The sequence below is a fragment of the Gobio gobio genome, assembly GCF_949357685.1.
Source record: "Gobio gobio genome assembly, chromosome: 2".
NCBI lineage: Eukaryota > Metazoa > Chordata > Actinopteri > Cypriniformes > Gobionidae > Gobio > Gobio gobio.
In genome coordinates, this window is record NC_137098.1 from 55,387,610 (window position 1) to 55,408,177 (window position 20,568).

The window sequence follows — 20,568 nt, forward strand, 5'->3', positions numbered from 1 at the left end:
TTTTAAATCATGTGATAGGCTACTGACCTTACGGGCCCAATTTTAACGATCTAAGCACATGGTGCAAGTGCACTTAGGGTGTGTCCGAATCCACGTGTTTAACACGACGTCTGCCAGGCACATTGTCCGAAAGGTTTGTCCCTATTCCCTTAATGAGTCATGGGTGTGTTTTGGGCGTAACGTGCAATAAACCAATCAGAGTCTCATCTCCCATTCCCTTTAAAAGCCAGTTGGGGCCCGATCACACAGAACACGTTTTTCAGGTTCGAAAACGCGAGGCACACTGCACTGCCTTTATTGGTTGATGTTTTTTTTCACTACAAAAGAGCAGTGCGCTGCTGTGTTTTTTTTTTTTACGTTGCCAGGAAACCTCCGAAATCAGCTGTGCTGTAAGTCTAATCAAGGTAACGGTCGCCACAACGGAAAGCCCACCTCTCCATTCATCTGATTGGAAATTGGAAAAAAACGCAATGACGTCAGGCGCTTTTCCGCTCAGAGTTTATTTTTTTTAAACTTCATGCGCTCAGAGCTCTACGCGAGGCGCAGCAGGCTATTAAAATGCGAGGCGCCCGGGACGCATAAGCAGTGCGCATAGCGCTCTCAGCCAACAGAAATCTATTCAAAAGAGGCGCCTCTCGCTGCAAAAACGCGTTCTGTGTGATCGGGGCCTTAAGGCCTACCTTTTCCCTTTTATTTTAAAGTTTCTTAAAAAATATAAAAAAATATAGTTTATATATTATGTTTGTTCATGGATTATTTCATTGCATTTTGATTTCTGCAGTAATTGTTCAAAGAAAAAGGTAAAACATCACACTGCATCTTCTATCTATTTCAAGGCAAAACATTTAATGGATGATGAAGGAACGAAGAAAAAAAAAATACCCTTGGCTGCATCTGTGTTGTAATCCATCTTTGTACCTTCCCATTCGCTAATATGAACCAGCTTTATGAGTATCCTATGGGAGCATTCCCAGGGAATGATATCATCCCTCGCTGACAGGCAGCATGCTGAACAAACAGATAAATAATGTGTTTACTCACAGGGCTCAATTGTGCAAGAAAGAAATGGTTCTTGTTAGAAAAGTAGCATCTAAAAGAGGATAAGTTAAAAGAGGATCCCACACACACACACACACTGCAGTATTACTGCATGGGCTATGCGTTCACACAGATGCACCCATGAGACTGTTATGGCAGGTGTGAGAGAAAGTGTGAGTGTGTCACAGACAGATTTGAGGTCAGAACATCATGCATAATGATTTAATATTGGCCAGGGTTTTCACTCTGCAATATATATATATTATACACACACTCTCACAAACACACACACTCACTCTCCATCTCTCTCTCTCTCTCTCTCTCTCTCTCTCTCTCTCTCTCTCTCTCTCTCTCTCTCTCTCTCTCTCTCTCTCTCTCACACACACGCACACACACACACACACACACACACACACACACACACACACACACACACACACACACACACACGTTGGGTTTCCATGTTTTATGGGGACTTTCCATAGGCGTAATGGTTTTTATACTGTATAAACTGTATATTCTATCCCCCTACACTGCCCCTAAACCTACCCATCACAGGAGACATTGTGCATTTTTACATTTTCAAAAAACATCACTTAGTCTGATTTATAAGATGTTTTCCTCATGGGGACCTAAATATGTCCCCACAAGGACGAGGATTTCGGATATTGCCATCTTTGTGGGGACATTTTGTCCCCATATCGTAGGGATTACCCGTCCACACTCTCTCTCTCTCTCTCTCTCTCTCTCACACACACGCACACACACACACACACACACACACACACACACACACACACACACACACACACACACACACACACACACACACACACACACACACACGTTGGGTTTCCATGTTTTATGGGGACTTTCCATAGGCGTAATGGTTTTTATACTGTATAAACTGTATATTCTATCCCCCTACACTGCCCCTAAACCTACCCATCACAGGAGACATTGTGCATTTTTACATTTTCAAAAAACATCACTTAGTCTGATTTATAAGATGTTTTCCTCATGGGGACCTAAATATGTCCCCACAAGGACGAGGATTTCGGATATTGCCATCTTTGTGGGGACATTTTGTCCCCATATCGTAGGGATTACCCGTCCACACTCTCTCTCTCTCTCTCTCACACACACACACACACAGACACAAATACACTCACTCTCTCTCACACACACAAACACACACACACACACACACACACACACAAACAAACACTCTCTCTCACACACACAGACACACAGACACACACACACACACACACACACACACACACACACACACACACACACACACACACACACACACACATAACACACTACCTTTCAAAAGTTCAGGGTCAGTAAGAATGTTTGTTTTTGAAAGAAATGTATACCTTTATTCAACAGGGATAAATGAATCGATCAACAGTGACAGTAAAGACATTTATAATGTTAAAAACAAGTTTATTTTAGATAAATGCTGTTCTTTTGAACTTTCTATTCATCAAATAATCCTAAAATATGTATACTATAATGTTTTGTGTTTACACAGAAATTTTAAGCTGCACAACAGTTTTCAACATTGATAATAATAAGAAATGTTTCTTGAGCACCAAATTAGAATGATTTCTGAAGGATCATGTGACACTGAAGACTGGGGTAATGATGCTGAAAATTCAGCTTTGCATCACAGGAATACATTTCATTTTAAAATATACTCAAATAAAAAACTGTTCTTTTAAATTGCAATGCAGCCTTGGTGAGCATAAGAGACTTCTTATGAAAAAACATCATGAAAAACATGAAGAAAGCTTATACTGACCCCAGTATAAATTGTTATTGTTTAAAAATACTACATGCTGAAAGTGGTGTCCGTGTAGGAGGGCAGAGAGAGGCGTTTGTTCCTTTAGCAGGGCAGCCAAAGTACAATATCTTCCTCTTGGCTCTGCCTCTCCTCCCTCTCTTTAAGGTGGGGCTCATTTCCTCTGACACACACAGTAGAAGACCATCATGTTTTATGTGCTGAACAGCAGCAGCTCAATGTTCTGTTCACCGTCTGTCTAGCACCAGAGGACGACAGTAAGCTTAAAATGGAATGTGAAACTAAGGTAAGCCTGTCTTAAAGAATCCACAGGGATTTGTTGTACTGTGGTGTTTTCATAGGCATTAGAGATAGCACAACAAAGTATTTGAATGTCATTGTATTACCAAATAAAAATATCAAATCAGCCAAAGAAACCCTGTTCATTGGCTGGCGTATGGCAACCAGTCAAACTTAGTTAGTCATTTTTACTGTAAAGCAAGCACATATTTCTAGCAAAATATTCCACAAAAAGATGTTTGTTAGGTATTAAATGATAAAAACAAAATCCTGTTCAAAATGATAAGCATACTGCTTAAAGTCACCCTTGAGTCAACATGTGTATTTTTATAGTATATTGGAATACTTATTATACATGTTTTATCAGTGCACTTTTTTTTAAATTCATATGCCCTCATAATCTTTAATCAAAATAACTTCCTCTCCCTCTTGCAGATCATCTCTTCTCTGATGATGTGTTTACTGGCGTGAGGGCGTGGCAACCTGTCACTCACATGAGATCCACCAATAGCAAACCACAATCATCCAACCGTCCAATCAATTCCCCGTGGACAAAATCAAGTCCCGCCCTACATTTTTTTTGTTTGTTCCCAAAGCAGTTTCACTCGAATATGTCACAATATCGAGGAGAAGACTATCGCAACTTCCATTTCACGCTGACTTTAATACTAACCACACTATATTCTGCAAACTAGTTGGTATATGAAAAACAATGCACTGCATAACCAAGGGGTCAAGGTTTGGCTTTTTAGCATGACCCGGATGTCCCATAATGGCAATGCCATTTTTCTGCTGCTCTAGAGTGATTAGTCACATGGCATTTACAGTGCAGATGATTGGCTAAAAAAAACGTACATGAGCAAAAATCTCAAACTATTTACTTTGAGAAGGTCCTGCGCCAGGTGAACAAGTGGGAATGCTAACAGTCAGCTTTCTCCAGGTATTATAGACCTGCTTGAGTCATTTGGGTATTTTATGCATGCAGAATATGTGCATACTGTGCACAGTACACATACTAAAGAAAGAGTATAACAGTAGTGTGCTATTCTGAACATAGCCAGCGTGTCTTTCCAAGTGGAACTGAATGTGGAGTATTACAGTTGATGATCACCAGGTGGCAGCAACAAACTGTAAAAACCTGTAGATGTGATCTACAACAGATATACACATAATGCTGCTGTCTACCAGGAGAGGGCGTCACTGTCAACCAACCAATGAGATTTACTGTAATGATAGGATTCTTAAATGGGACACAAATTTTGAGGTGTATTTTGCATTACAGTTTTACTTGTTTTTACTATCACAATTATAATGAATTATATTAGTAGTAGTAGTAGTCTTAACATTAACATTTGAATATAATACAACAACGCACAGGCAATAAGCTGAATTATTATTATGACTTACAATATTATGAATTACAATTTAAAAAACAACAACATTTAAGCTTAAAATCAATGGGACCTGTGTGGGTGTGGCTTTATTGGTGTGTCAAAGTTTTTCTTATTTTTTTGTGTAGTTTATTTGAATTTTTAGACAGTTTATATCATACATTCTCCATCTTACATATACTCCATAACTTCACACATCCAGAGCCTCTTCAATGTTTTCATCTTTAACAAAGTCCAGAAACACCAGATATCATAAAATAAGAAGTTATTCAAGAGCCACTCTTGATATTAGGGTTTTCAGCCAGAAAAAAACGAGTTACTATTGCTAATAAATGTATATTTATTAGTATTAAATTAGTGTTTATCATATTAACATATGTTTGACTTTGGTCTATTTGTGGAGTCCTCCCCGGACTGTGTATTTGCACAGGGATTCCTGTTTATCCAGTCAGAAATACACTGCTCTGCACACAGACTCTCCATTCAGGACAGGCATGTGTGGGTGAATGTGAGAGTAAGTATATGTGTGTGTGTGTGTACACTGAGAGACCGTCTGTGCTATAGGAATGGGGTTAATTAAGGTAAATTACCCCTGCCATTCATTTAACACAAACCCAGTATGTCCAGCAAAGCTGCATCTACTAACATAAACACACTCAGACAGAGAACTCCTTCATATCTACAAACTCTCCATACTCCAGAAAGAGTATGTGAAAAAACCCAGATGATGGTTACAAACTCACACTGTTCCTTAAAACCACGCAGCAACTAACTAAACTGAAGGAACATGCATGAAAATGATGAGATTTGATTTGCTGAATTTGCAATCCCTGAAAGACAATGCTCGCAAAACACGAAAGCAGCAAAATAATAGTGTTATATGTGTTGCAGGCTTTGGTTTTTGCCATTGAGTTGGCAACATTTAGTTGTCAACTGCACACAAGAATCAAAACAGTTGTGCAGAGTAAAAATGGATATAAATGATTAAAATACCAGACAAAATCAATCACAAATCAGTATGCAAATAGACCAATCACAAACGTTACAATGTCATTGCTGTCAGTTCACTTACAGATTTTCACTTGAAACAATTATACAAGTATACAATATAAACAAAAATAGATTACACGGAGACTTCTCACCTCAGAATTTATCTCCTGTTAAAAAGTCTCTTGTAATCTTAAAGTTTCAGAAGAAACCTCGGTTACACTTTATTTGGTAACACTTTATTTTACAGTGTCCTTGTTACATATGTTACATGTACTTACCATGGTAATAACAGTAAATTATGCATAATTTCATGCATCAAACCCTCAACAAAACCCTAATCCTACCCTAACCCTATAGTAAGTACATGTAGTTAATTATATTACTCAGTACTTAAATATATAATTACTGTAACAATTGCACCTTAAAATAAAGTGCAACCGTATGTACCTATATGATTAGGGTTTGCTTTAGGGTTAGGCTAGTTGCTTGTAATTATGTATAATTTACAGTTATTACTGTAGTAAGTAGGCCTATATAACATTCTTAACAAATTAGGGCTGAAACAATTGACTATTATCGATAATTAAAATAATCGACAACAAATTTGAATAGGCTATTGATTAACCCTCTATGCGCTGTGCCCAGGAAACCATCAGCCAGTCACGTCATTTTACAGTAGCGAATAACCCATTTTTCATGATCAAAATGCATTTGAAAAATAGCAGACACAGAGTGAGCCAACCCGATCTCACAGCAATTCGTACATATTTTACGAGTTGCCCAATTCGTACGAATAACCGACCCCTAACCCTGTCCCCAAACATACCCGCCTTGTTCAAGACACATAACAGCTTCAAAATCCCCATTCAAAAAACCCATTGACTTTGAGACGAGGAAACCGGAAGTGCTAAAATGCTAACTCGTTTCTGTGTTTGGCCTACAAAGGGATGTCATACCTGCACCACTCTATTAGCCACCTCGTAAAATACATACAAAGTGGTCGTTGCGTGAGCTGCTCCGGGAATGGTACATGGCCTAAGTGGTCCGACACATGAGAATGCTTTATATTTATAAGCGCTTTAAATAAAGCGTTTTTTTCCACGTCTTGCCCTCTCGTTATTTTGACAGATGCATGCTGCTTAATTCACACGTTTTTCCTCAGCGCTTAACTTACTGGTTATATCCTTATCTGTAAATGTTAGAAAGTCCCACGAGTATTTCCATTTTGCATTTTCTGACCACAGGCGTTTTGTTAAACTTCACAGACTTCAATGAACAAGCGCCGTTTGAGCAGGTCAAACAGACAGAGCACAGTAGAACAGGAATAATATACAAAAATAAAATACACTAAAACTAAAATACACATTTTGCTAAAATATTTATTAAATTAAGTGTAGAATTAAATTCCGTGTATCACAGGGATTCATATTTATGAGAGCAGTAACGGCACTATTGTTGGTAATGGTAGAGCCCATTATGTTCAGACAGTGAATGTGTCTCAAGTTAACATTTTTTGCTTATTGTTTTTGTTTATTATCAGTTTTAATTTAGTCGTTTTAATTTCTGCTTTAAAAAAGTAAGCAATCAATTGTTTTTAGGTTTAGAATGTAATGTTTTTAGGCTATTTTAACCCTTTTTTGCTTATATTGTACAGCATAGCCTCCATACCCAGATAGCACATGTACGTCTGCAAGATGTCTGTTAAAGATCACTTAATCTGGAAAGCATCTGCTGTTTACAAAGATCTGATAGACGTCTTTAAAATGTCAGTTTCACATACATTCTAAACGTCTATTTGACATCTGACAGGAAACGTCCAATAGACGTATTGCAGATGAGCAAACACTCTAAAACATACGTCTTCCAGATGTAAACACGCACATCAAATAGATAGGTAGCAATATATTTGTTTTCATAGGCTTTTATGACATTTTATTTCCTTTTTACATTACAGACATTTTATTACATTTATTACATTGTTTGGAGGACAGCACTAGACAGGATGTGGAATTTTGTTTAAAATAATGTATTAAAATCAATTTATTTACATTTTTTTTATGTATAATAAATTTTCACCCGATTAATTACAAACAATAATCTACAGATTAATCGATTATCAAAATAATTGTTAATTGCGGTGTTATAACAAATACACTGTAAAATAATGTTACTGAAATCTCAATGCCTAAAACTGTTCTTAAATTTGCAAAAACACTAAAGTCTGCAATCAAGTCAGAAATTCCAATATGCACTCAAACTTTTTGCTTCAAATTCTTCCAAGAGCAAATGTTCTGAGCTGTATTCATTTTACAGCTCTAAATACGCATACGTTGTCAACAGCTGATTAATATGTTTTATTTTTAAGTCTCCTATAGGGAATTTTAGGAAATCATATGAGACAAACCTGATACTTAAATGAAACATGACAGAGAACTCCATTAAGATTTTTGAGCTATTAAAGAGCCACCTCAGGGCAATAAGATATTCCTCTGGGTGATGGTCTCATAGTAACTGCAGCAGTGATAGTATTTATAGCATTACAGTAAGCTGCCACCATAGTCTCACTCACAGATGCAATGAATTCATGATCAGAGTTTTATGCATGCTTAAGCCAGTCTGTTAGCGTTGATGTCATCATAAACTTGAACTAAATTTATATTTAACACATACACTACCATTCAGAAGTCTTGTGTCGGTGAGATTTTTGTAATGTTTTTGAAAGAAGTCTCTTATGCTCACCAAGGCTGCATTTATCCGATCAAAAATACAGTAGAACAATAATATTGTACAATATTATTACAATTTAAAACAACTGTTTTCTATTTGAATATATTTTAGCATGTAATTTATTCCTGTAATGCAAAGCTGAATTTTCAGCATCATTACTCCAGTCTACAGCGTCACATTCATAAATCATTCAGTGTTGACAGTTGTGCTCTTTTATGTTTTTCTGGAAACTGTGATGTTTTTTTTTTTTTTCAGGATTCAAAAGAACAGCATTTTTAAAAAATATAAATCTTTTATAACATCCTAATACATCTCATCTATTATGCTTTTAAAGGGATAGTTCACCCAAAAAATGGAAATTCTTTCTTTTTAAAGAAATCTGAGAGTTTTCTTTCCCTCCATTGACAGGCTATGCAGCTACCACTTTCAAGCCCCAGAAAAGTAGTGAAGACATAAAAGTAGTCCATAATCAATATTACGAAGTGAAGTTATTAAACGTAATTTCTGGAGGAGTACGCCCATCTAATCTTCCAATTAATACCAAGGTATAAAACCAGCAGCTTACCTCTTCCCATTTTTAGTTCCTGCAGCATCCCTCCTCCTCCCCTGCTCCTCCTTTTGTACAATTTTGCCTGTTATAGGGGGGCATTTGGAGCTTGGATAGAATATCCTCTACCAAGCCAAATCTGTTTACCACTTTCACTAAGATTATATGGGTACACAAACTCGTGAAGTGACGCAAGTAATATTATACAAAAATAGCACAAAATATGAATCTCCAACAAGCATTCACAAGAGCACCAAGTGTTGTGATGACGTGAGCGCAGACGTTGTGTGAACATGATTTGGAGATTAATATTTTGTAGAGAAAGTGGTAAATTATGTTTTTTTGCACAATCAAAGCACTCGCATCGCTTCATAAAATTGGGTGAACTAACCCATTAAGGAATTTTTGTCCAATTACACCATGGAAGAAAGCAGCATGAACATCTTCAAAACCTCTCCTTTTGTGTCCCAAGGACGAAATAAATGACTTTATTTCATCCTTGGGACACAAAAGGAGAGGTTTTGAAGACATTCTTATTAAAATGTGCAGTAAATATGAACAAAAATGTATTTTTTTACTTCATCGTCCAAGTATAAACCCAGTAATATGAGAATGCATTGATTCAGTCAGAGAAAATCATCTTCTCAGGCATCTCTGGTGGCCAGTCGAAGAAAGGCTTGCACATTGACAAAGTGTAGGTCACTTTCAGATGGAGAAAGTCTCTCTCTCTCTCTCACTTTCTAAACTGTCAGACAGGAAGAGGGTTGTGATTTGGTGGCCGGTTCTATGAGACGCCACTTGTGTTCAGCTGGCCGCTGGAAAAGGGAGGGTAGGCGGCAGTTACAAATGCTCCTCTTAACTCACTGACAGCCTCTGGCACCACTCGAAGTGAGAGAGAGCGAGGAGAGAGAGACATTTCTGAATATAGAGGGGGAACTTGTTCAGCGGTCGACTTTTATCATGCTGAACTGACCAGCGTCTTCCCTCTGGAATACTCTACAAAACAACTGCTAGCAGGACGAGACTAGCAACACAGGGATCATTTCACTGCAAGAAGCGAAAATGCTCAGCTTTGGTGAGTGTTTGTTTAATCCCTCTTCAATGGAAACTTACGTGCGACGTTTAGCCACACCTGATTCAGAGCTCAGAAACAGATGTTAGGACTCAAGCACACAATGTGACTGGCATCAACTAAACACATGCAGAGAGAATTGCATTGCATGCAAACACTGCACAGAGCAGATGGAGCCACAAAACTGTGGTTGATACTGTACTGAACTCCAGACGCTAATGTTTGTCTTAATTAGATCGGATGGAGACGGATCCATCAACGGGCTCCCAGCTAAACCATGCAATCTGCCCAATGCATCAGTGGAAGTACAACATGCGCTGATTCATATTGCAGTTCTGAGACTAACCTACAATTTATTACCATTATAAAAAAAGTTTAATGTTGTGTCTCAGGATAATTGAACGCAGGGTTTGCTTGGACGGCTTTTAGTCATTGCATAATATGGAAATGGTTTGATTAGAAAATGCTCTGCTTGCTAGAATTTGACAAATGCTTTTGATTAAAGAGGGAACTGTTTACAAGTTCATAAACAATGACAGAGGTGTTTAAGGTAGAGGGGTAATAAACCAGAGAAGCACGTAAACTGAAAAGGAATCGACGGAAATCTAGATTAGTTGAACTATTATTCAGTTAGTTTGCAAATAGCAATAATTAGGCACCCTAGCAACCAATGAGCAATGCCCTAGCAACCCTCTGGGTGTACACACACAGATTTGTGCATTATTCTGTTCTTGTTCTGTTTGATAAAAGGCCGTCTGATCATCAGGGAGGACAGGAACAAACGCATCTTCGAAAAGTCTCCATGGTCTTTTATTTATTTAAATACTATTTCTGTCACACACAGTCATGAACCAGTGTTTCTTTTGGTCAATTTTCCTTTTAGAAAGTTTTCAAACCAAACAGTATGACGGTTCTCCACCATTACATCAATGTTAGAGTCAACATTTCAAGTGGGAAACAATTTCATACTGTGCCACTGAAATTACTGCAAATTAGATTCTGCACACAGTTGGAAAATATTGTTGTAAATTGCATACAAACAGAGTGAATATGCTTTTTTTAACCACAGTGTTTAGCGCAACATTAGGGGTAGTCACACACTTATTCTGGAAGATAAATCACACAGCATAGCTCAAAACTAATCAAACACAACTTTTTAACAACACAATTTTGATGCTTCCAAAGGATCCATACTAGGGCTTAAAATGTTGACACAAGTTAAAACGAGTCCCAGACATCTAAACAAAGTGCTAGACTATCAGCCAGAGAGTGATTGCAACACATGTTGGCAGATATGCTACTTTTGCTCCAGTCTAAAGCAGGCAAACACAAGGCTTACCCAGGCCAGTATTACAGTGATTCATCCAGATGTATATTAAGAAAAGCACAATTAACTTGTGCAGGACCCCACAAACATACTGCCTTGCATTCTACTGTCTATATATACATAAGTGACTTATTTGAAATGCTCTACAAAGACAGAAACCCAACTCAAAAGTGATTTAAATATAGCTGGTGTTAGCATGCTGCTTATGGAATTCCAAAGCTGCCAAAATAATATATAAATAAATATACAAAAAATACACATACATAAATGTATTAATGCATTTTTTTTTCCACATTTGCATTCGTTTTTTTTCTCCACATTTATTTATTTAAATACAAAAAATACAATCATACATAAATAAGGAAATAAATGTATGTAACTAAAAGTAAAATTTCTTTGTATATTTACTTACGCATTAAAGGTGAACTATGTAAGATTTTTGCAGTAAAATATCCAAAAACCACTAGGCCAGTGTTATATATTTTGTTCAGTTGAGTACTTAGAATATCCCAAATGTTTCCGACTATTTGTAAATCGTGAGAAATTGCTATTTTCACCAAGGAACCGGGACGTGTCAGCTATGCGTGTGAGGGAGTCGCCTGTCGATTGCGTCATATCTGCGTCACCCTCGGTTTTCAGTTTTATTTAGCAGAAACGCTTTACTCTCACTGCAGTGTGAACAAGTGTCATAGCAGCCGCTGAGCGAACGCCATAACTTCCTTTTCAACACACTCAGATATATCTAATACGATAAACAGAGTTGCGTTACCTCATACTCATGATTGGAAAAGAGGAAGTGGCGCCGGCGACTATGCCCTAATAACAGTCCCACTCTTCAATCGCTCCAGCGGCCTTGCTCAACTCCACAACACTCGGTCCTGCTCTGCTTCATACTACAGTAATGTTAATAATTGCATCCATGAACGTGATTTCTGCCCGAGTCCTATTCTGACTATTTTCCACCGGCTGTAAGGTGAAGACCACATGTCCCAAGATTCTGCGCTCAAACGTGGCATCATTAAAATACTACGCCTTTGTTTTGAACAGGCGAGCTCTAGTGGATGGAAAAGTTACATAGGTGTAGCTTTAATTTCTTTATTATTACAATATTTTGGTAGCTTTGGAATTTCATAGCTGCTAAGCAAATGACTCATAAGTGCAATAATAAGCAAACACAAAAACATATAGCACATACAAATATTGGGTAAGATTTTTTATCTTAATTATTCATATTTCATTATTTTTTTCTCTTACACACTTCATTTGCCATCTTGAATTAAAAAAATTCCCTGAGATTGCTGCAAGATTGCAATGGATACATGCTAATAGAGCACAGCAGTGATAACGTCTCAGGTTACTTGCGTAACCTATGTTCTCTGAGTAGGGAACGAGACGCTGCGTCACTTTAATGACGTAATGGGACGCCCTCTGGGTGTGCCGATTGTCTGAAGCCCTTATAGAATCACGCCAATTGATTGGCTGATGGCGCGCACGTCGCCCCACCTGACGTAGTCACCTATATTAGCGCTCGCGCGCGCCATCTGCTCCTCAGATTTCTCTGCCGAAAAGGAAAGCCTGTCGGCAGCGCGAAGAGCTTGGCAGCGTACGCAGCGTCTCGTTCCCTACTCAGAGAACATAGGTTACGCAAGTAACCTGAGACGTTCTCTTTCATAGGTTCACTCGACGCTGCGTCACTTTAATGACGTAATGGGAACGATATACCAAACACGCCAAGCTAAAGCGCTGCCGTATCTGGCTCAAAGAACACCAGATAACCTACATGACTAGGTTAAGCAGACAGGACATGCGAACCCGGAGCCATGTCGAGATCCAAACTATAGAATCTCACAAAAGTGTGCGGAGAGGACCAACCTGCCGCCACACAAATATCTTCCAAAAGAGCCCCTCTAAAAAGTGCTTGAGAGGAAGCCACACCTCTGGTAGAATGCGCTCTAATATCAAGAGGTGAAGGTAAACCACGCACCTCATAAGCTAAGGAAATAGCCTCTGTCACCCAATGGGAAACCCTTTGCTTCGAAGCGGCAAGCCCGCGGCGGCCAGCACCGAAGCACACCAACAGCTGGTTAGATTTCCTCCAGCTGTCTGAACGGTCAACATAACACTTCAACGCTCGAACTGGGCAGAGCAAATGAAGTTTCTCGTCTTCCTCCGAGTCAAACGGAGGGGGGTGAAAGGAGTGAAGAGTAATAACCTGAGAGCGAAATGACGTGGACAAAACTTTGGGCACATAACCTGGCCTAGGTCTTAAGGTAACCTTGACTAAGCCAGGGGCAAAATCCATACAGGTCCCACTAACAGAGAGAGCCTGTAGATCGCCCACTCGTTTCAAAGAAGATAGAGCTAACAAAAGAGCAACTTTGAGAGTCAGAATTCGCTCAGGAGCTGACTCCAAAGGCTCAAATGGAGCCAAAGTTAGCCCTTCAAGGACCACGGAGAGGTCCCAAGAGGGAATACCAGGGGAGCGTGCCGGTCTCAGGCGCCTAACCCCTCGCATGAAAGATGAAACCAGTCTATGCTTGCCTAGCGGGATTTCGTCCGACTCCCTACCGGCAGCTATAGCTGCGACATAGACCCGAAGGGTGGTGGCCGCTGCTCCAGCAGCAAATTTCTCCTGCAGGAACTCCAGAACTGAACCAACCGGGCAGTTAACTGGATCCGCTGCATGAGTCGAGCACCACGACTCAAAGACCCTCCACTTGGAGGAATAGAGCTTCCTTGTGGAGGGGGCTCTCGCATTAGCAATGATCTCCTGAACGTCTGCAGAAAGACCAGCGTTTAGTATCGTTGGCCCTTGATGGGCCATACCCACAACTTCCAAATCTCCGGGTGAGGGTGCCAAATCCTGCCCTGAAGTTGTGTCAAAAGGTCCTTCCTGACCGGTATCTCCCATGGGGAGGAGTCCAGGAGGAGAACCATCTCCGAGAACCAAGTCTGGGATGGCCAGTGTGGAGCCACCAGCAGGAGGCTGGCCCCACTCTCCCTTACTCTGTACAGAACCGCCGGAATCAGCTTGATGGGCGGGAACGCATAGAGTTTCAGATTGGGCCATGGATGCGCGAACGCATCTATCCCCAACGGGGCCGGAGAGCTCAGAGAAAACCAGAGCCGACACTGGGACGACTCCTTCGAGGCAAAGAGGTCCACTTCCGCTTTCCCGAACATCTCCCAAATCTGTGACACAGTTTGAGGGTTCAGCATCCATTCCCCCGACCGGAGCTTCTGTCTCGACAGATAATCTGCAGCGAGGTTCAAGACTCCGGGTACATGGACTGCTCTCAGGGACAAAAACTTGTCCTGAGACCACAGGAGGAGTCGGCGCGCATGCCTGTCCAGGGTGCGCGACCGTGATCCTCCCTGGCGATTTACGTGAGACACCACTGCCATATTGTCGGTCCTGACAATGACATGATGCCCCCTGAGTGAGGGGAGAAAATGCTGAAGGGCCAGGGATACCGCTCTCAACTCCAGGCAATTTATGTGCCAGGAGAGAACTTCCCCCTCCCAGATCCCCATAGCTGGTCTGCCCTCGAATACCGCACCCCAGCCGGTAAGAGAGGCGTCCGTCGTAACCATTTGGCGACGGAAAACAGCCCCCATCTTGACCCCTTTCTGAAGAAAAAGAGGGTCCCGCCACATTGATAGGGCACGAAAGCAGCCGCGTGACACCTTCAATAGGCGAAGGGCCGATCCTGTTGACCGAGCCCCTGAGCGTTTCATCCACCAGAGGAAGGGCCTCATATGGAGCAGTCCCAGGGGAAGCACCGGGGAAGCTGCGGCCATGAGACCCAGGAGCCTGCGACACGTACCCACAGAAACATGATGGCCTAGCCTGAAGCGGACCAAGCATGTTGTGATACTGGAAATCCGAGCAGGGGCCAAACGGGCCTGCATCGGAACGGAGTCCAGACGAACACCTAAGAAGGTGGTCTGCTGAGCCGGAGTAAGAACGCTCTTGTCTGTGTTCACTCTCAAGCCAAGAGATTGAACGTGTCGAAGAACGACATCTCTGTGATGACAGGCTAACTCCCTGGAGTGGGCCAAAATGAGCCAGTCGTCCAGGTAATTGAGAATACGGATGCCCTGGAGCCTCAGCGGGGCCAGAGCAGCATCCATACACTTCGTGAACGTCCTTGGTGCCAGGGCAAGGCCGAAGGGAAGGACTTTGTATTGATAAGCCTTCCCTTTGAAGGCGAACCTGAGAAACTTCCTGTGTCGTCTGACAACCTGAATATGGAAGTAAGCATCTCTCAGGTCTATAGTGACAAACCAGTCCTCCGCACGTATCTGAGACAAGATAGTCTTTAGCGTTAGCATCTTGAACTTCCCTTTGTAGAGGGCGAAGTTCAGGCGGCGGAGGTCCAGGATGGGACGCAGACCGCCGTCTTTCTTCGGAACAAGGAAATAACGGCTGAAGAAGCCACATTTCTCCTCTGTTGCCGGAACTTCCTCTATTGCCCCCTTTAGCAGGAGAGAAGAGAGCTCTTGTTGTAGCACAGAAGCCTGAGAGGCGCTGTTTACTACCGTCTGAGCGACCCCGTCGAAGCGAGGAGGGTTGCGACAGAACTGAAGCGTGTAGCCTGACTGAATCGTGCGGAGGACCCAGGATGATATCCCTGGCAAAAGTTTCCACTCGAGGAGGAAATTTGACAAAGTGGGAGGTATGATGAGGTGCGGTGGACATACCTGAGTTGGGGTGTCGAGCTGGACCTCTGAGGGGGGTGTGGCCATCCGCAGAGGAGAGCACGTGGCGTCCTGGCGCGGAGTAGACAGTGGAAGGCTGGGCCGCTCTGGTTCCCGGAGAAGAACGGATGTGTCTCCGTCTGGACGAGCGGCGGATGGTGAGCCAATCAGACGTGAGGGGAGAAAGCAGAGAGCGTCTCCTTCCTCCAGCGCCGGAAAAGGCGAGGATATAGTCGGTTCTGTATTCTGAAGCGCGCTGGGCGGCGGAAATGACAGAGCTGGATAGGGAGAGCTGGTGGGGGGCGGGCAGAAACGCTTGCGCGGTCTGACCCAGCCCCGGTCGTGAACTGCAGCTCCCCTTTTTCTGACCGGAGGGTCAGGAGCGACTCGAAGTGGCCGAAGCAGAAGGTTTGCTGGGCCGCTTTGGGTCGATGCGTTTGTGAGGACGTTGACGGGGAAATGGACGACCGCGAGCTCCCCAGACCGTGGTGGGTGGAGGATAACTCTGGTCGCTCCTCCGGGCGGTAAACTCTCTTTTGAAAGAGGGGCGATCTCTGGACTGAGAGGGGGAGGGGGAAGGAGCGTCCCTCGCTCTCCTCGGCATGAACTGCTTAAGAGCGGCAGACTGGGATTTTGCAGATCTAAACTTCTCAACCACAGTGTTAACCGCCTCCCCAAACAATCCGGACTGGGAAATCGGAGCGTCCATAAGGAAAACTTTCTCCTTATCGCGAATCTCAGTGAGATTAAGCCATAAGTGGCGCTCCGCCGCCACCGCGCCCGCCATAGAGCGCCCTACAGCGCGAGCTGTGTGTTTAGTTGCTCGTAACGCCAAATCCGTGGCTTTACGAAGCTCCTTTACAGCTTCCGGCGTCAAACCGGTGCCCTCGTCCATTTCCTTCAGTACATCCGCCTGATATGCCTGGAGAATGGCCATAGTATGAAGGGCCATGCCAGCCTGACCAGCCGCCATGTAGGATTTTCCAATCAGGGCAGAAGTGTTCCTGCACGGCTTAGTGGGAAGAAGGGGGCGGGACTTCCATGAGGGAGCTGAAGATGGCGCGAGGTGAGTGGCCAGCGTGTCCTCAACCGCGGGAATAGCGGAATAGCCCTGTTCCTCAAAACCCACGAGGTTAGTGAAATCAGCGGCTGCCGCGTTAGTTAGGCGGGCTGAGAACGGCTGCTTCCAGGATCTAGAAATCTCACTGTGTAGATCACTGAAAAATGGTAGCTTCCTCCGCGGAGGCCTAGAATTAGGGCCGCTGAGGAATCTCTCATCCAACCGAGAAGATTGAGCTTCGCGGGGTTCATCCGGCCACTCGATCGCGAGCTTCTGTGTAGCGCGCGCGAGTACATCCACGAGCTCGTCATACGCCGCTGATGGCCGCGCTTCCTGGCCGCTTGGCGGGAGAGCGTCGTCAGTATTTGCAGCACCGAAATCCTCGGAGTCGGATGCTGCAGTGAAAATGACATCCTCCAGTCCGAAGGAAACCGCATCGCGTGCCTCCGGGCTGGGACAGAGATAATCGTGCGAGTATTCCACAGGCGGAGTCCCGCGCACATGCTCGGGGGAGAGAGGGAGAGAAAGGGCGAGGCCCGTCTGCTCGCACTCCACATCCTCGAGCTCTACATCCGAACCCCAGGTCGCGGATCCAAGAGAGGCCTGCGCGGCCTCGGGAGCGCGACGGGGAAAAACGGATGACTCCCTCTCAAAAACCGCGAGCCTCGAGCGGAGGGTTTTGAGAAGGAGGTTATCGCAGTATTTACAGTTAGAGAACCCCTGAACCGCGTCGCGTGCGTGTGGAAATCCCAGACATTTAACACACTTACTGTGGGGATCGTCGATCGCGATGAAGCGAGTGCACGGCGGTGGGCAACGTCGGAATTCCATAGCACTTCACCACAAGGAGAACAAAGTTCCACAATCCGCGGTCGCTGAAGTGCTGAGGTAAATATCGACTGTTTTTGGGCCAGAAAAATCGATAACCGAAGGGCATGAAATGGCCGCTTCGTGAAGGCAGAGAAATCTGAGGAGCAGTTGGCGCGCGCGAGCGCTAATATAGGTGACTACGTCAGGTGGGGCGACGTGCGCGCCATCAGCCAATCAATTGGCGTGATTCTATAAGGGCTTCAGACAATCGGCACACCCAGAGGGCGTCCCATTACGTCATTAAAGTGACGCAGCGTCGAGTGAACCTATGAAAGAGAACATGTTTGTAAGCCAACCTGCAAGTTACCATCAAGTTACCACCTAGTCTCCGCCTCAGAAGTCCAGCCCACGGACCATTGGCTACACGTCTGATGCATATGGCACTCAAGATTGGAAGATTGGAAGACCCCCGATGGAAGATGAAAGCCGTTGTGTTTACAACTGTGACAATGAAGTCTTATCAACTACACACTGCATTTTCAAAAGTATGGGAAGTTTGCATAGACTCTTTAAAATACGTCCAAGAGTTTTACACACCAGTCTGTTATTGTAGGGACATCAATGTTACATTTTCACACCTCTAAACTTGACGCAGAACAAAACAAACTGTGATTGGTTGCTTTGTATGTCAGTCTGACGGGCAGTCCTTGGCCAACGAAAGCTGCTGTCTAGACAATTCTACCATCAACCTGAGGGTCTGGCTACGCGAGGCCATCACCCTGGTTCCCTTAACAAAAACCTAAAAGGATTTTCCCACTGGTTTTTGTATTATTGCAGAAAATACATTTTGTGACCAGCAAATGTTTATGAATTTTTACACATTTTGTTAATCGTGATCACCTTAATGAATTTTAAAGCCTATAAATACAACAAAGCTAAATCAAGTCTGCAAATGGACAACACCACCTTTAAGCTTCCAACAACTCTTTTGGTCTTTATTTAAAAAACATTTTCCCTAAAAGGTCAAGTTGTAATAGGTTGCAAGAGCGTGATCATAAACACAATGGTCCTGTCTGAATACCCACATTAGTATTTTTTGCACTTGACCACTGGTCTACTTACACAACGTATTTCTGCAGTTTGGCCAAAGTGTTCAAGTGGGCGTGAAAACAGCAAGTTTTTGGCAAGATTTTTGTTTACTCAATAGGACACACTTAATCACTGTGGGATAATGGCGCTTCATTTTCAAACGTTTTACAAAATACATATAATCTCTGCAGTCTCTATACCAATAAAATGTGCAACACTTTACGTTTTACAAGCAGTAAAACAGTAGGGACAGTCGTGGCCTAATGGTTAGAGAGTCAACCGAAGGTTTATATCTAACATCTAATTAATTTAACTTACACCGTAAAGTTTTCCTAGACATGACGCATCTTGGCAAATAAGTCCCTGAACGTGGTGTATGACGCGATACGCTCAAAGACGGCTCCAAAGCAGTATTAGAGATAGTGTGGATTAGTGTGCGTTAAGTGTACTGCACTTTGGGATTTTTCTGACCAGAGACGTTCATGCAAATTTACTTCCTATCACGTGCACATGCTCTCAAGTGGCCAAGACTGCAAGTGTGTGTATTTGGACAGGTCCAATGAAGATTAGTGAGTAGATGAGTTTAACTGTTTGTGTGATGATGCTTAATGTCCTCGACAACCTCTGTAGTCCAATTTAGCCACTTGTTAGAAACTACCTTCAAGACAAGTAAAAGCTTTTTTTTTTTTTTTTAGAGCTTATTTCAGGCATTTAACCATAAACCCAAAAACCCATTGACGATGGATATATATATATATATAATCACTATAGGCTACTGATGCCAAAAGCGACCTTTGGCTTCTGTTACACCTGCATGTCATGACTGAATGGCCATGAAAGGCATTGATGTATTTTGATCAAAAAGCAAGATCTTGTTAATTTTGGTGGTTAAAATGTGTCCATGCTTATGTTTATTTTAAATAAGATGTATATACTGCTTACACATTTAATCAGCTGGTTTAATCTGAAAAAGGGATTAATAATATTTTTATATTTGTATTTTTTGAACACTTAACCCAAACCCTACACTAAACTGTTACTGTAGCCTACTGCCTACTATCTGCACGTGTTCAGAGTTCTATATTGAGAAATGTTTAGGTTCAGGTGCTCAAAAATAGGCTATCAAATGATTCAAACTGACAACAATACCCCAAAGTTACATTTTATGATAATAAAATTCCCATGCCTTTGGCGGCAGGATATTTTTTAAGGTAGACCTATATTTACTTTGTATATTTAGCTACGCTAAGGGTTTGTTCTCACTCAATACAATGTATTTCAGTCAAAATATGCTTTTGGCGCGTTTATCTTCTCGACAATGTAGTGAGAACGGGTTGTGAATAATCATGCCGCCTACCTTTAGGAATAGCCTTCTTAGTTTACATCAGAAGAACGTCTTTAAATGCTGTCTATGTAGGCTGCTCACTAGGGTTGGAAAACGGAGCATCACGGAGAGTTCATTGCGTCATGATCCATTCTACTAACAAGCCTGGACAAGGGTCTCTCCGTAGACTAATTTCCCTATCAAACTTCACCAGCACCACAACGTAACACTTTCTGGACGCTGGAGCCATTTGACAGTATTTAAAGTTGGGAATAACCAGTGCCAGAGAAAACAATGGAGTCGCTGGGTAATGTAGTGTTTAAAGGCCAAGAGTGGGAGCTGCTCTCATAAAGTTTCATTTGTGGAGGTCATAATGTTTCTAGATTTCAAAAGGAGAAAA

At 42.5% G+C, this 20,568-nt stretch overlaps 1 protein-coding gene across 1 annotated transcript in view; it reads left to right on the top strand.

Annotated features, from left to right (window-relative positions):
• The first annotated feature begins 9,663 nt into the window (after nucleotides 1-9,663).
• il16 (interleukin 16) overlaps nucleotides 9,664-20,568 on the top strand; it is a 48,326-nt gene continuing 37,421 nt past the window's right edge. The window contains exon 1 of the mRNA XM_079810449.1: nucleotides 9,664-9,860. Within this exon, the coding sequence (XP_079666575.1) occupies nucleotides 9,848-9,860 (13 nt within the window). The 5' untranslated portion in view covers nucleotides 9,664-9,847. The remainder of the gene's footprint in view (nucleotides 9,861-20,568) is intronic.